Consider the following 13,172-nt stretch of genomic DNA (forward strand, 5'->3'; position numbering starts at 1 on the left):
TGTGGCAAATTAGATAAGAGCCAACATTTGTGCGGTAATGCCAATATGTAATTAATATAAGAGTTTTAACTCAACAATGAGACGTAAAAGACACTTGGACCCCATATTAAGAAATTAAACGTCATAACATAATTAAAGTTTATGACATCGTAGTTAGTTATTGCTCTGAGCAATTAAAGTCTTATTGAACTAAAGTATTTTTATATAAAGTTTATCAACGGAAAAATACATTATTTAAGCAATGAACTTACTTGATATATGGTATATTAGCAGGTATATGATACTTGGCACCCAAGTCAAAATCCATCTCAGAGCGTAAAACTGGCGGCTTTATGCCTGAATACTTTTCACTGCCAATACAAAGGTAACGAAAGTTTATTTCAATATTTGGTTAGGAATGTTTGTGGGTAAAAACTCACCGCAAATTCCAATAATGGCAGTTCATAACTCTTTTATTAGCATTGCCACTGAAGACATCATAGCGCCAGTTATCCAAAGACAAGGCAAATGCAAAAGGCCACTAAGATAAAACATATTAGTAAAGCTCGGCGGAAAATTTCGAGGGCTTAACATGCTAAGGAATATGCACTTTTTTAAGCTGCCATCAAACGACATATCATTATAATTTATATTGAGCTTTGCACATCTCAGTAAATTAATAATATCCTAGACATAATTCTCCAGTTATGATGAATAACAATTTTCTTTATAAATAAAATTCAAAATGAGCTCCTAGAGCAGCTATAAATATTGTCAACTATAATTCACCTATTCACAAAATTACTAATAATATTTTCAAACAAAATAATAAACACCCAGAAAAACTCTTTTTGTTATAGACGTTTACATAACTAATCTAAATTTAATTATTAACTCATTTTCACTTTGCATAATCGCCAAATAAAATATATTTTTTCTAATACTCATGCAATGACCAATAACCCAATTCGATTTTAAGACTTAATATTTTTTTAAATAAAAAGCTAAACTAAAACTGTTAAGGCTAAACTATTGTACTTACCTTATCGATAGCCATAGTAAACAGATAGTTGATATCGTAGCTCGACTCATCCAGCGAGCGCTGCAGCAGTCCCAGAGTTTGCAGATGCTTTGGCGTGGAGACGGACAGACCAATGGCATCGCCCACTGCCTGATGGAAAGCAGGATTAGCGCCATTGCGAAATACTTTGGGCAGATGTCTGTACTGCAGAAAGTATTGGATGTGCGCCATTTCGTGATGCACGCTAATCAAGCTACGTTGATTGATGTCCGTGCAGATTTTGACACGGAAGTCGTGACGACTGCAAAAGTCCCAGGCGGAAGGCTCGCAGAGCACGCGCCTGTCCAGGGGCTGCTCAAAGATGGAGTTTCTATAGAACTCTGGACCGACAGCCGACATATTTATGGAGGTGAAAAACTCCTCCGCCAGCTGAAACATAAGCAAAGGCGTATAGCCCTGCTCCACCATGCGGGGCGTCACATCAATGAGCTTGCGACCCGGATAGGGTATAAGAATATCCAGTGCATTCGACCAGGACTGGCCATACATGTTGCCCAAGATATGCGAGGGAATGGGCGCAATGCGACTAATGCGATCGGGTCCATAATAATCGCGCAGCTTGCGACGCACATAAGAGTGCAGACTCTCATACAAAGGACGTATCTGCTCCCAGACTATGTCCATGTCCTGGCGAAAGTTGCCCGACTCATAGGCCAAATACCAGTACTCGCCGCCATTGGTGACATCTGTTAAGCACAATTGAAAATATATTCAAAGTTTACATTGTAATCAACTTACTGTTGACATAGGCGACCTCCTGCATAACATCGATCAACTGCTCGTAGCTGTCCCGCATGCCACGCCCCACCTTGCGATGATATTCCACCCACGTATGCTGCAGCTCATCCCAGTCTCTGCTCTTAGCCATAATGTCCTTCAGCTGCGGCACATAGTGCAGATCGCATTGAAAGGGCTGCTGATAGGCGCAGATGCTGGCGCCGTTGTAGAGAAACAACATTTCATTCAGCAAACGATTGTACTAAGAGAGTGAAGGCAAAGCTAAATAAGAGTTTATTCAATTAATAACTATGCTGACTTACGCGATCTAGCACATCCAAGGGCAGCGCATTGGGACCCACTTCAGACTGCAGCATTAGTTGTCGATAAAGACGACGATCGAATATTAAATCCTTATTTATATGCTTCGATTGTTCAGCCACAATTCGCTGATATTCCACATAACGCTGCTGTGCATTGAGCTAAAAATTCAATAACAATTAAATATTATATGCATACATAAAAACTATCATGTACCAGACTAAAGGCCATAAATGATACGGCTACGTTATTGTACAATGGAATTAATTCTCAGCTAAAATTACAAATAAGCATATAACTAAATTTGAATTTTATATTTCTTTGAACAAAACTATAGCTTAAAAATAAATAATATTCTATTCAAATTTTGAAATATTAATTATAGTTTTATTCTGAAATTTAACTTTTTAGTCCTAGGACTAGCGGTAACCCATTCACCCTTATCTTTTCTACTTCAATGCAAGTTGTATAAAATTTATGCACGCAATATTTAGATTTATTTTTTAGGAAGTGATGCACACTAGTGAAATGTTTATTAACCTGCGTTTAAATACTGATCTTGTTATTTATTGATAATTAAATCAACGCTGTCTATTTTCATAAATGCATTTAGTCGCTTCAGTTGATTAATTTAACTCTTTGATTGCGCACCCAAGATAAAATTTCCAACCTTCTATTTGACTCAGCCTACTAGCTTTTAAAACTAAATCATCGTGCTTGAATTCTTACATTCCTCAATTTATAGTCAACGAAAAAGTTTGTTATCTCAATATATGTTAGGCGTCTTGTTTATGATTAAATTAGTTAAGGGGGAAATTGACTCCTCATACTTGGTGAGTCAACTTAATTTCTCAGTTTCTGCTGGTACACTCGAAATTTTGTTCCTTTATCACTTAACGTTTATACAAATAAATATTAAGCATTTGATTTTTACATAAATATTGTTAAATGTGTTAAAAAAGTACAACTTATGCTGTAAGTTGCCCCCCATACTGCTATAAGTAATGCTACTGCTGATATAATATTAAAAATAGTAGAGAGTTAAAAAGATTTGCGTTTTAATGGATAAATAATATGTATGTATGTTTTTTATATTTATCATTGGGCCAACATGAAGGTATTTTTATTAAAAAATCAGTACAAGCCCTTGCCAGTAATACGGGCAACTAACAATTATTTTGATATAGTCCGTTAGTTCGTGAAATTTCTTCGTTTGCATGATTTATTGCTTAAATAATGCCAAAATACTCATTCTTTGCCTGTATACATTTTTTTTTCTTGTCTAGCAACATAAACAAAATCTAAAATTCTCAGCTTGGAGCATTTTGACATTGGCATGTCTGCCTGGGAAAATTGTCAGGCCAAGCATAACCTTGAGCTTACATATGCTTAACTATAAACACATCAACCAAAGCCAAGAAAATGTGGCCAACAACAAAAGCAACAGCAACAAGTTAAACTGAGAGAACTGCACCGCAAGCAAAACACATCGCGTGCCGCTTCAATACAATTGCAATTACAACTACAATTACAATTTAGTAACATGTTTATACACATGTGTGTTGTACTCACCGCTTCCGTCTGTGTGTAGTCGTTGACGTTTGTCTCAAAATTCCACTGAGCGGCCACATTAGCGGTGCACTCAAGCGAACCCTTTTGATCGGTCTCGACGAGAAGGTTGCGCAGTTTTTCCAGCTCTTGCTGATAGCGACGATCCTGCTGATAACGCTGACGATCCAGCTGGCCTTGATTTAAATTGAATCTATCCTGATTGTTCAAATAGGGATTCTCAAAGCGATTTCGATTATTAATGCCCACGAATTCGACATTCGGATTATTATTATTATTGAATTGATTATTGCCACCATTAAATGGATTATTCGGATTATTATTATAATTGAATTGATTGTTAAAGGGCACGTCGCTATAGCGTGCATTATTATTCTGATTGTTGAGATCGTTGTCGCTGTTAAAGTTGCGATCTGTGCTAGATGAACTGGGGCCATAGTTGTGATTGGAATAACGATGGCGTTGCCCATCGTTGCTGAAGGGTGAATCATCGGAACGATCGGTGAAATTAAAACGGGGAGTAGGATAGTTATAGCCCAGACGCATGCGTTCATCGTAGGTCTGACCGTACTACAAATTAAAAGTACAATGACTAAGTGCTCTGAAAATTTCTGATATGCAGGACCCACCCTAAAATCATCGAGCCCATCATCGCTGCTGCTGCCACGACCAGCCCCATCTTCCGAATAAGGCGGTCCATAGCGCTGGCTGCGATCACGATCAGCTCTTAGCTGAGCGGGCGTGGTCGCAATATTCGGTGATCCATTGTAGTAGATCTCTGGCTGTGGTGTAGGCAAATTTAGCTGTGGTACAGCCAAAATTTGTTGTAACACGCATATTATTAAGAGACTGTGCCACATATTTTTACTTTTCCAACAATGAGATCTATATTTAACACGCCCAAGGTCACGCGCACTTCGTTATTAAATCTTTCACAAGCAATTAGCAATTTTAATTACAGCTCTTGTGGCATTACACAAATGATTTGAGCTCTGATTTGAATATGCACTTTATATAGATTCCGGATCAGCACTACCGTACACAGTTGCTTGGACTTGTTTCTCACACTTTCACGGCACTTGAAAAACGTTTTCAAGCTGGCTTTTGGTACTTTCCGTAGTTCCTGCACCCACGTAACGTCACGTAACGCGTCTAAAACTCTACTGACTTGAGTGTAAGAATTTTTTTTCGAAATTACTTTGTGACTTTTTTTTTCGTCGACTCGAAAATGAATTCAAATTTCAAGCGACGCGTCGCAGTTGCAATCTCAGCAGCGTCGCTGTCAAAGTCGACGCATCGCGTTAAGTTTTTTCCACATGCTGTGTGAGATAATCGCAATTAGCACTGAGCAACAGCAGCGCCGCAGCCAGCGTCGACGTCGACGCCAACGCTGACGTTCCAGCCATAAGCTTGGGAACATTTACATTGCACTTGTGTGTGTGTTGCTGATTTGTATGTAAATGTTTAGCATGCATGTTTGCAATTATAGGGGAGGGTGAGGGTCTATGTGTGTGTGTGTTGAGTATACGACTAGTAATCAGTCAAAAAAAAAATAACTTGTACTTTTCGTTAGGCGCATAATAATAGGACTGTGGAAAGTCATCCCGCCACAATTAGTTGAGTTCTCACACAGACGCATAAAAAATACACTTTGAGGTAAAAGATAAATGACAATAAATATTTCTACAATTAATATTATTTTTACTAGACTAATGCGCATTTTTGATTCAAGTCGATTAAATTATATTAATTGAACAGCTTATGAATGCAAATGTAATTCATAGCAGGCAACACCCGCACTCATTGGCGACTGCGGAATGCAAGCTGTAGTCAGTCTTGACCTAGGTGCTTGTGAAAATTACTTCCACTCATGACTCAAGTGTTGAAAATTAATGAATGCAGCTTAGTGCAAAGAAAATGAGAGAGGAAGCGAGATAGCAACAACCACTAGTTGCTAGATTGACAAATTGATAGCTTGATTGCCATGCTAGCTAGCTAGCATACGAATAATATATAAATAAACAAAGCTGTAGAAGTAGGTGAATCAGCCTGTAATTAGATTGCAATCTGTGTCTCCCGACTACAGTGCTCGGAAATGAGCTCATAAATATTCAGACGCTTAGTCTCGTACCTGGAGCGTTTGTATCTTTTAGGGAGTTGCTAATGAAAGTCAAGGTCAAGTTGAAAGCAATTAAGCCAAGCAAGCAGTACACTTTTTATTTATAGCCATTAGCGTGGGAAAATCGTCACTTACTACTACAGCAGTCTGTAACTAATTGAGCTATGCTCATACATATTGGCATAAATTGGCTGGCGACAGCCCAGACACGTAACGCAATTACAATTTGTGGCAAGTGCCTACTTGAAGTACACTTCTAACTTTGTTTGCTGAAAGTCATCATAATGAAGTGCATTTTAATTATAGTCGCTTTTATGTTGTGCCTTAAATTCTTTCCGGTTATTTTGCTAGAAACGTTGAAAACAACAAATGAATGCTGCGCTTTGTGCACAAATTAATTGAGGTTTTTGTAATTAGTTAAAATGTTAATATTTGATTTAGTTACGCTGGCTATGCTAATTACTATCTGTGTTAAGGCTTGCACTTAAATTCGTACAGCAGTAAAATTCATATAAATTTAATTTTATTATAAATAAACCCCACAAATACAGAAATCTTGTACAAACTGAGGCAGCCACCACGTAAAATTCGGAGGCAAAGTTAGTTTGTTCTTAAAAATTTTTTTTACTTTTTTACAAATTATAAACAGTGAAAAGTTAATATGGCAACATATGTCAATCACCTTGTGGTATTAAAATGTTGAAGCATATTTAAAAGGTTTGTTTAATATTTAATTAAAGATGATTAAAAATATGTATGCTTCAAAAACATTGTTTTTTTAAATGTATGTAATATGAAATAAATATAGAGAAAGATATTATCGTACTTATCGTTAAAGATAATAACAAATAAAAAAAACAATTTATTGCATAGTTTTCAGCACGCACTTTAGACTCTTCAGCTAAATTTCTGCTGCATACTTTTTGATATCATTTAAGTCCACTATGTCCAGCCAACTTCAAACCCATTTTGACGATTCTGCAAGGTTAACCAATCTTGTATGGGTCGAAAATATGTCAGCAGACCATCCATTCTGTACTCGCTGTGGCCCACCAGTTGTTGCAAGATCTCTCTATAATGCAATGTAGAGCCCAATGCCATGACTTGATACAAGGCTGGTCCAATTGCACGCTGATCTGACAAGTCGCAAAGATCCAATGGCTTGTCAGTTGAATCCTTGATGTATTGACCTGTAGCAGAGCAGAGATGCTTATAAAGCTGAAACTGCAGCACAGTGCTGAGCAAGTGACTAAATGGAAGAGAATAAAAATTAGTAAATGACATTTTAGCTTAGAATAGAGACTCACTTGGTATACTGATCGTCCACCTCCATAAGCAGCTTGGCGGGTGCATCAAACTGTGCATTGCTGCGCTGGATTGGCGCTCTTGCGCCTGTATATAGCTCCGTCAGACGCCAAAAGGCTTCATTGGCGTCAGCTTGATGCTGACCACTAAGCAGTTCGACACGATAGCGATCGAGCACATAGAACACTGGCAATAGAAAAACAATTTGCAGGCCTTGAATATACAAACGATTAAGTCGCGCAGGCAAACTGCTCCATAGCGCTGATGGCTGCTGCAAGCCCAGACGTCGCAGATAACGCGGTGAGCTTGCTGCCAAGGCAAAACATTTTCCCAAAGCTTCCTTAAAGTGGGGCAGAGGCTCCTCACGCAACAACACGGGCTGCCTAGCAACGGCGTGTGCATAATGCAGCTCCAGCTGTGCCTCAAACATATTAAAGAAGCGCTGCTCATCCTGCAGTGCACAATAAGTAAAATTGTTGCTGGTGGCGGCGTGGAAAGTCCAGACTTTGTGCCAACATTCATCATCATCCTGCTGACTCAAAGGCTGAGCATGCGACCAAAGCGAACTGCCGTTAATTAAACAAATCAAATTAAAGCTAATGCTTATACCAAGAGGCGTCGCTTACTTTTGCAATTGTGGCAAGCCCAAGCCGCGAAAATACTCTGCCACATTCCAAAACATGCGTCTAGTATTAGCCAAGCCACGTCGCTGCAACGCTGCGCTTATGTTGAATACACCAATTGCTCTGGCAGGTAAGTCGAGCACCCAATCAGTGCCCGCCTGCCTAAAGGCCTTGGCCAAGTACAGCTCAGCTAGTTGCTGCGGATAGGCGCGTCCCCTGGGCACCAGTTGCAGACCATAAAGTTGCCTCAAAGCACCACGCACATGCGCATGGAATTGCAGAAACAGCGGACGCAGCTGAGCCATCAACTGCTCTAGCAGCGCCAAGGCTTGCTGGCCGCTCAACTCCAGCTGATGAAACCAATAATCTTCAGCCAGCGCATAGCCATTAGCCTTGGCTGTCTTGCTGTACAGCTGCATAAAGCTAAGAAACTGTTTGCGTCTGCCCAAGCCTGCCACGCGACGCCATTCAAGCCAATAGTACTCAATCTCTTGAGGATTGTCGCACTGCCCCAGCAGCTGCAGCACTTCGGGCACGAGTCTTAGACTGCAATTGCCTGGCTGCTCATAAGCACACATCTTGAGATGCTTATAGCCATCGCTCATGTTGGCTGTTAGCGCATAGAGCTGCGCCAGCTCATGCTGCTCCAGTGCCTCATAGCCCAGCTGTGGCAAGCGCTGCAGCTGACGTCGCTGCAGTGCATCGCCCAGCTGCAGTCGCTTCAGCTTGGCTGCGCGTGAATTGACCAACTTTGTATAGTTTACCAAAGCTTCATTAGCCAGCTCTACTTGCAACTCATTGCCAACGCTAAGCTCGCTCTGCATTAAAGCCAACTGCTCCCGATCGTAAACGATGGCCAACTGTTGATTCACCTCGCTTAGCCAGGCAGCCAGGTTGGCATCCGGCACGCTCTGCACAGCCTTTAAACTAAACTAAAATATGTAGCACGGCTTTAGCTTACCAGCATTTTTATAAATTTGTATATTTACCCAGAGTATAATTATTTTCAACATTTTCAACGCACTTTCTTTACTATTAGCAAAACTTCTGCGCATGCGCAGCACTCAAAAGCAACTGCGAAGTTTCAGTTTAATGCTTGTGGAACATTTGTTTATTTACAATTAGCAATTATAATGTGCTCAAATTTAAATTCTCATCGCATTGTAACTTTCACACGTATGAAAAAAAAATGCAAAACAATTTAAAGACCAATAAAATCTCGCCATGGGGCACTGCTAATCAAAGCAGCTACTGCATCCGTCAGGTCACTCAGAACTGTCTACTATTCTCATTTTTGCTTAGTGTAATTATTATTTTTTGATTGCTTGAAAATTATGATATATCATTAAAGGAAAACACAAAAATTTAAATATAATAGTTAATCATATAAAATGTATGTATGTTAATATATATTTCAATAAATTTGTGTGTCTGAATATTATACAAAATTCAAAGTAAAGAACTCTCGATAACATTGTCATCAGGACGAAACGCATTCTATAAATAAAATAAGAAAATTAAAAGCTTTATCTCAAAACAGGCTATACAAACTTACTATCTGATGCAGTCCAGCCAATGGGCACCTTGTTCTTTTTATTCTCCGCTTCCAGCCAGACGCGCAGGGGCTCAAAGTATTCAGCAATAGCCTTGCCGGTCATGGTGCGCTCACCGTTGAAGGCCTGCAGTGCATCGGGCCAAGGCTTGGATGCGCCCATCGAGAGCATATTTCTGCAAGCATCAATGTTTAAAAATATGTTTTGATTGAAAGTGCTTGCTATGCTTACTGGAAAGCTTTGCCAGCAGCAGCGCTGCCATAGATATCGCAGTTGTCCAAAGGCAATTCGGGATTCTTAGGATCGTATTGACCCGCCTTGATGCAGGCCGACTTGTAGAACTGGAACTGAATGATGAACGAGACCAAATATCTCAAGTACTCAACATCTGCCGACACATGGTACTTGGCAGGTGCATCAAAGTCCTTCTCAGTGCGCACCACTGGTGGCTCAATGCCGGAATACTCCTCACGCAGCTTCCAGAAGGCACAGTTCCACTTGGACTTGTCCACCTCACCTCTGAACAGCGACCAACGATACTTGTCCATGGTGAACGCAAAAGGCAAGAATACAATCTTATCCAGAGCAGTCAAGAACAGATTGTTGATGCGCTGCTCCTCGTCCTGCTTGTAGTTCTTGAGTAGTCCAACCTTCTCCAAATGCTTGGGCGTAGACACAGACAAGGATAGAACGTCGCCGACAGCCTCGTGGAAGCCAGGATTAGCGCCAGTGCGATAGACAAAAGGCAGATGCTGATATTGCAGGAAGTACTGAATGTGGCCCAGCTCATGGTGAACTGTGAAGAACTGACTTTGAGTCACAGTGGTGCACTGCTTAATGCGCACATCGTCCTGCAGGTAAAAGTCCCAAGCGCTGGCATGACAAATCAAATCGCGACCATCGGTGGGTTTTTCGATAATCGACTTGTCCCAGAAATCTCTACAGGTAACAAAAACAAATTGTAATAAATCACAGCTCAATCTGACTGCTAAATCCAACTTACTTGGGCAGCTTGGTTAGGTTCATTGAGGTGAAGAAATCATCGCCCATTTGGAACATCTTCAGTGGATTGTAACCTTGTTTAATCATTTCAGCGGAAACATCTACCAGCGGCTTGTCTGGGAAAGGCGACACAATATCCGCAATGTCCGACCATTGTTGAGCCCACATGTTGCCCAGCAGATGCATGGGCAGTGGTCCCTTCTCAGAAACCACCTCATTGCCATAATGTTGCCTCAGGCGATAGCGCACATAGCCATGCACCTGCTCGTAGAGCGGACGAATCTCGGCGAAAATAGCCTCCAGCTGCTTCTCAAAAGTGGGGTCCTCATACTCATCCAGCCAGACCTCAGCGCCAGATGTAAAGTCTGTTGGGCATAAGAAATTAATTATTTGCCTCAGCAAATATTATTTTAAGCTTACTGTTCAGATGAGCAGCCTTGGTGTTGAGTTCAATGTATTTCTCGAATTGCGGACGCACTGCTGTGCCCGCCTTATCGTAGAACTCGCGCCAGTAATACTTGAGCTCCTCGGGATTGCGGCTCTTGGTGATTATTTCCTCAATCTCAGGCTCCAAAGCCAAATCACATTTCTTTGCATCCTTAAAGTCGCACACCTTGACCTTGGCATAGTTGGATTCCATGGAGGAAAGCGTCTCCAACAGCTCCTTATAGTCGGACTCTGACAAAGCAGCATAGCCCAGCTTGGTTAGAAATTTGAACTGACGCTTGATATCCTCTGATTGATAACTGCGCCAGTTAAATTTCTGTGTGTCGGCGGCGATTTCCTTCAGGAATTTGGCCAACTCAGCGGCATTCTCATTACGCTTCTTTTCGTTTTCATCATTGATGTTGGAAGCATAAGCCCAGGCAGCTTCAGTGTCGACATTGGTGCGCAGAGCCAATTCCTTGTTCAGATTCTCCAAATACTCCTTCGCAGCTATTTCCTCCTTGACCAAAGCTTGCGAAAGCTAAAAAAATAATTTCACATTTAATATTTATTAGTATATAAACTAATTGGACTTACCGCCAACGTAGCCAAAAAGGCTAACACCAAGAGCTTCATGTTTCCAAAGTTCTCAACTACAAAATATAAGCATTTTTGAATTTAGTACCAGAATTGAATCTATAAATATTTTATTAAATTGAAAGCTCCCACATTGCTCACGCTGTTTTTATTGTATTTCATGCACGTTCACTGCGAATTTTATTTGAGCCGCCTTCAATGGCATTAAATGCCGACTTAATTAATATAAATGTCGCATATCCATATGTAACACTTTGGGGTCAGATCTTGACACTGGTTAGCTCTAATTTATTGACTTAAGTTATTAAACAATGTATATGCTCTTATATTATTTTTGTTTCTTAGTAATTTCGGTTACAGACAGCTCTGAAGATAATAACTAACGTTAATTTATGCCAACAATTAAAAATGATAATACCACTAAATTCGTTGCTTCAAAGTAATTAAAAATGTACATTAGCTTATTTAAAATAATAATTTTAGTCTATATGGCTCAACTTAAATGTCAAGTGCAAAATCAATAAATTAAAAGTGTTAAATACCAAAAGTTGATTGTTTATGATAACAGTTAATTATATATAAAAAAGTCTATGCTGACTCATTTGCAATTATAAAAATATTCCTTTTGCAATAGACAAAATATGGAGAAGCGAATTAGTAGTTAAAGTTAAAGTGTTGGCTTAACACTTTATAAACTTCAAAGTACAATTACTACGCAACTCAAGTGGCCCTATCACACGTATGTATTATAAAAATTGGTAAATACTCTCGTATATTTCTAACCAATATCATAAATAAGTGCTGATAAGCTTAGTATTAGTCTTCAAGATATTTTTCAGTCACTAAGAACGTTGTTAACTATTAAATCCCGCCGTTCATAGCGCGTGAAACCCAAGATAAGATCTACCATTGGATTATACTATTCAGTCGAAAGTAAAATACATTCCAAATTTAACATTATCAGCTCAGACGAGCTTATTATATACTTATATAAATTTATTCATATATAATGTCTGTGAACAAAGCTACGCTTTCACCAATTTAATTGGGCATAAATTAAATCTATATGTATATGAGCTTAACAAATTACAAAATCGTTTCCAACGATCACAGTAATTTATTTCAAGTTCTTTCAAATTAAAAACAAAAACAAAAAACTTACTTGCGATTAGTTGCCGATTTCAACGCCGATTCGAACTTGAGCGTACGGCAAACGAATTGAAACTAAAACTGTTTGAATGTCAATGCTTGCGTTTTATACCAACGGAGATTCACAGAGTAGCTATACCTATGGGTAGCCCCGACACCGAAATGCTCGCGACGTGACCAGCGCTAATCAATGTGTTTGTTGGCTCTACGCTCTATCCAAAAAAAAAATTGTGTGTACTTAAGAGAGGCGCAGATCAAAGTAAAAAATATAAACAAAGTACATGCTTACATATTATTATTATTTTACTTAGACCGATTCAACAGAAGTAGACTTATCTGCATTGCACGCAAAAGGAATCTACAAATACAAGTTGTAGACTTACACCTAAGCTCCTCTTTTGCGCGATATGAGCATACGAGGAAACGTAGGCGATCGAGACGTGACCAGTGCTTATCTCTTTATGTTTACTTTGACCTAAGCAGTCGTAAAGAGTTGTCGGCCGCAATGGATATATGTAGACTTGATCAATATTTATTGAAGTGGCGTTGAACTAATCTGCAAAAGAAGCAATAGAAGATGTCTCATTATTATGCATGACACGCATATTTTTGCAAATTTATTGTGCAAACCAAAAGAAAGCTGATAATTGGCTTTTAAATTGAGTAAATATATTTATTGAACACAAACAGTACAGAATTACAAATAAAATCTTACGAGAATATAACTATCG

The 13,172-nt window shown here is 39.4% G+C and overlaps 3 protein-coding genes across 3 annotated transcripts in view; all 3 read right to left on the minus strand.

The window, feature by feature from the left end:
• The window catches only part of LOC108607779 (angiotensin-converting enzyme), a 45,646-nt gene extending 40,826 nt beyond the window's left edge, over positions 1 to 4,820 (minus strand). The window contains exons 1-7 of the mRNA XM_033294165.1: positions 4,297 to 4,820; positions 3,671 to 4,237; positions 2,101 to 2,259; positions 1,799 to 2,039; positions 1,010 to 1,746; positions 420 to 520; positions 252 to 350 (exon numbers count right to left, since the gene is read on the minus strand). Of these exons, the coding sequence (XP_033150056.1) occupies positions 252 to 350; positions 420 to 520; positions 1,010 to 1,746; positions 1,799 to 2,039; positions 2,101 to 2,259; positions 3,671 to 4,237; positions 4,297 to 4,527 (2,135 nt within the window). The 5' untranslated portion in view covers positions 4,528 to 4,820. The remainder of the gene's footprint in view (positions 1 to 251; positions 351 to 419; positions 521 to 1,009; positions 1,747 to 1,798; positions 2,040 to 2,100; positions 2,260 to 3,670; positions 4,238 to 4,296) is intronic.
• A 1,908-nt stretch (positions 4,821 to 6,728) lies between these two features.
• On the minus strand, positions 6,729 to 8,681 carry LOC108594216 (angiotensin-converting enzyme). The gene is made up of 4 exons (XM_033294176.1): positions 8,676 to 8,681; positions 7,718 to 8,625; positions 7,094 to 7,657; positions 6,729 to 7,035 (listed from the first exon to the last, which is right to left on the minus strand). Exons 1-4 carry the CDS (start codon positions 8,679 to 8,681, stop codon positions 6,729 to 6,731), a joined length of 1,785 nt encoding a protein of 594 aa, XP_033150067.1.
• A 437-nt stretch (positions 8,682 to 9,118) lies between these two features.
• On the minus strand, positions 9,119 to 12,535 carry LOC108607508 (angiotensin-converting enzyme). The gene is made up of 7 exons (XM_017998372.2): positions 12,455 to 12,535; positions 11,293 to 11,348; positions 10,690 to 11,236; positions 10,271 to 10,634; positions 9,499 to 10,206; positions 9,270 to 9,442; positions 9,119 to 9,211 (listed from the first exon to the last, which is right to left on the minus strand). The coding sequence occupies exons 2-7, from the start codon at positions 11,329 to 11,331 to the stop codon at positions 9,195 to 9,197; spliced, it is 1,848 nt and encodes a 615-aa protein (XP_017853861.1). The 5' UTR covers positions 11,332 to 11,348; positions 12,455 to 12,535; the 3' UTR covers positions 9,119 to 9,194.
• Positions 12,536 to 13,172: the final 637 nt, after the last annotated feature.

The sequence above is a fragment of the Drosophila busckii genome, chromosome 2L (genome assembly GCF_011750605.1).
Source record: "Drosophila busckii strain San Diego stock center, stock number 13000-0081.31 chromosome 2L, ASM1175060v1, whole genome shotgun sequence".
Classification (NCBI taxonomy): Eukaryota; Metazoa; Arthropoda; class Insecta; order Diptera; family Drosophilidae; genus Drosophila; species Drosophila busckii.

Bases quoted from the DNA above. Each gene is read 5' to 3' on its own strand.
- LOC108594216 (XM_033294176.1), bottom strand. The intron at 7,658-7,717 runs GTAAGCGACGCC...AATTAACGGCAG, and splicing joins GGCTTGCCACAATTGCAAAA to TTCGCTTTGGTCGCATGCTC. The intron at 7,036-7,093 runs GTGAGTCTCTAT...TCTTCCATTTAG, and splicing joins GTGGACGATCAGTATACCAA to TCACTTGCTCAGCACTGTGC.
- LOC108607508 (XM_017998372.2), bottom strand. From the start codon at position 11,331: ATGAAGCTCTTGGTGTTAGCCTTTTTGGCTACGTTGGCG. The intron at 11,237-11,292 runs GTAAGTCCAATT...TTATTTTTTTAG, and splicing joins CCTTTTTGGCTACGTTGGCG to CTTTCGCAAGCTTTGGTCAA. The intron at 9,443-9,498 runs GTAAGCATAGCA...TGATGCTTGCAG, and splicing joins GCTGCTGGCAAAGCTTTCCA to AAATATGCTCTCGATGGGCG.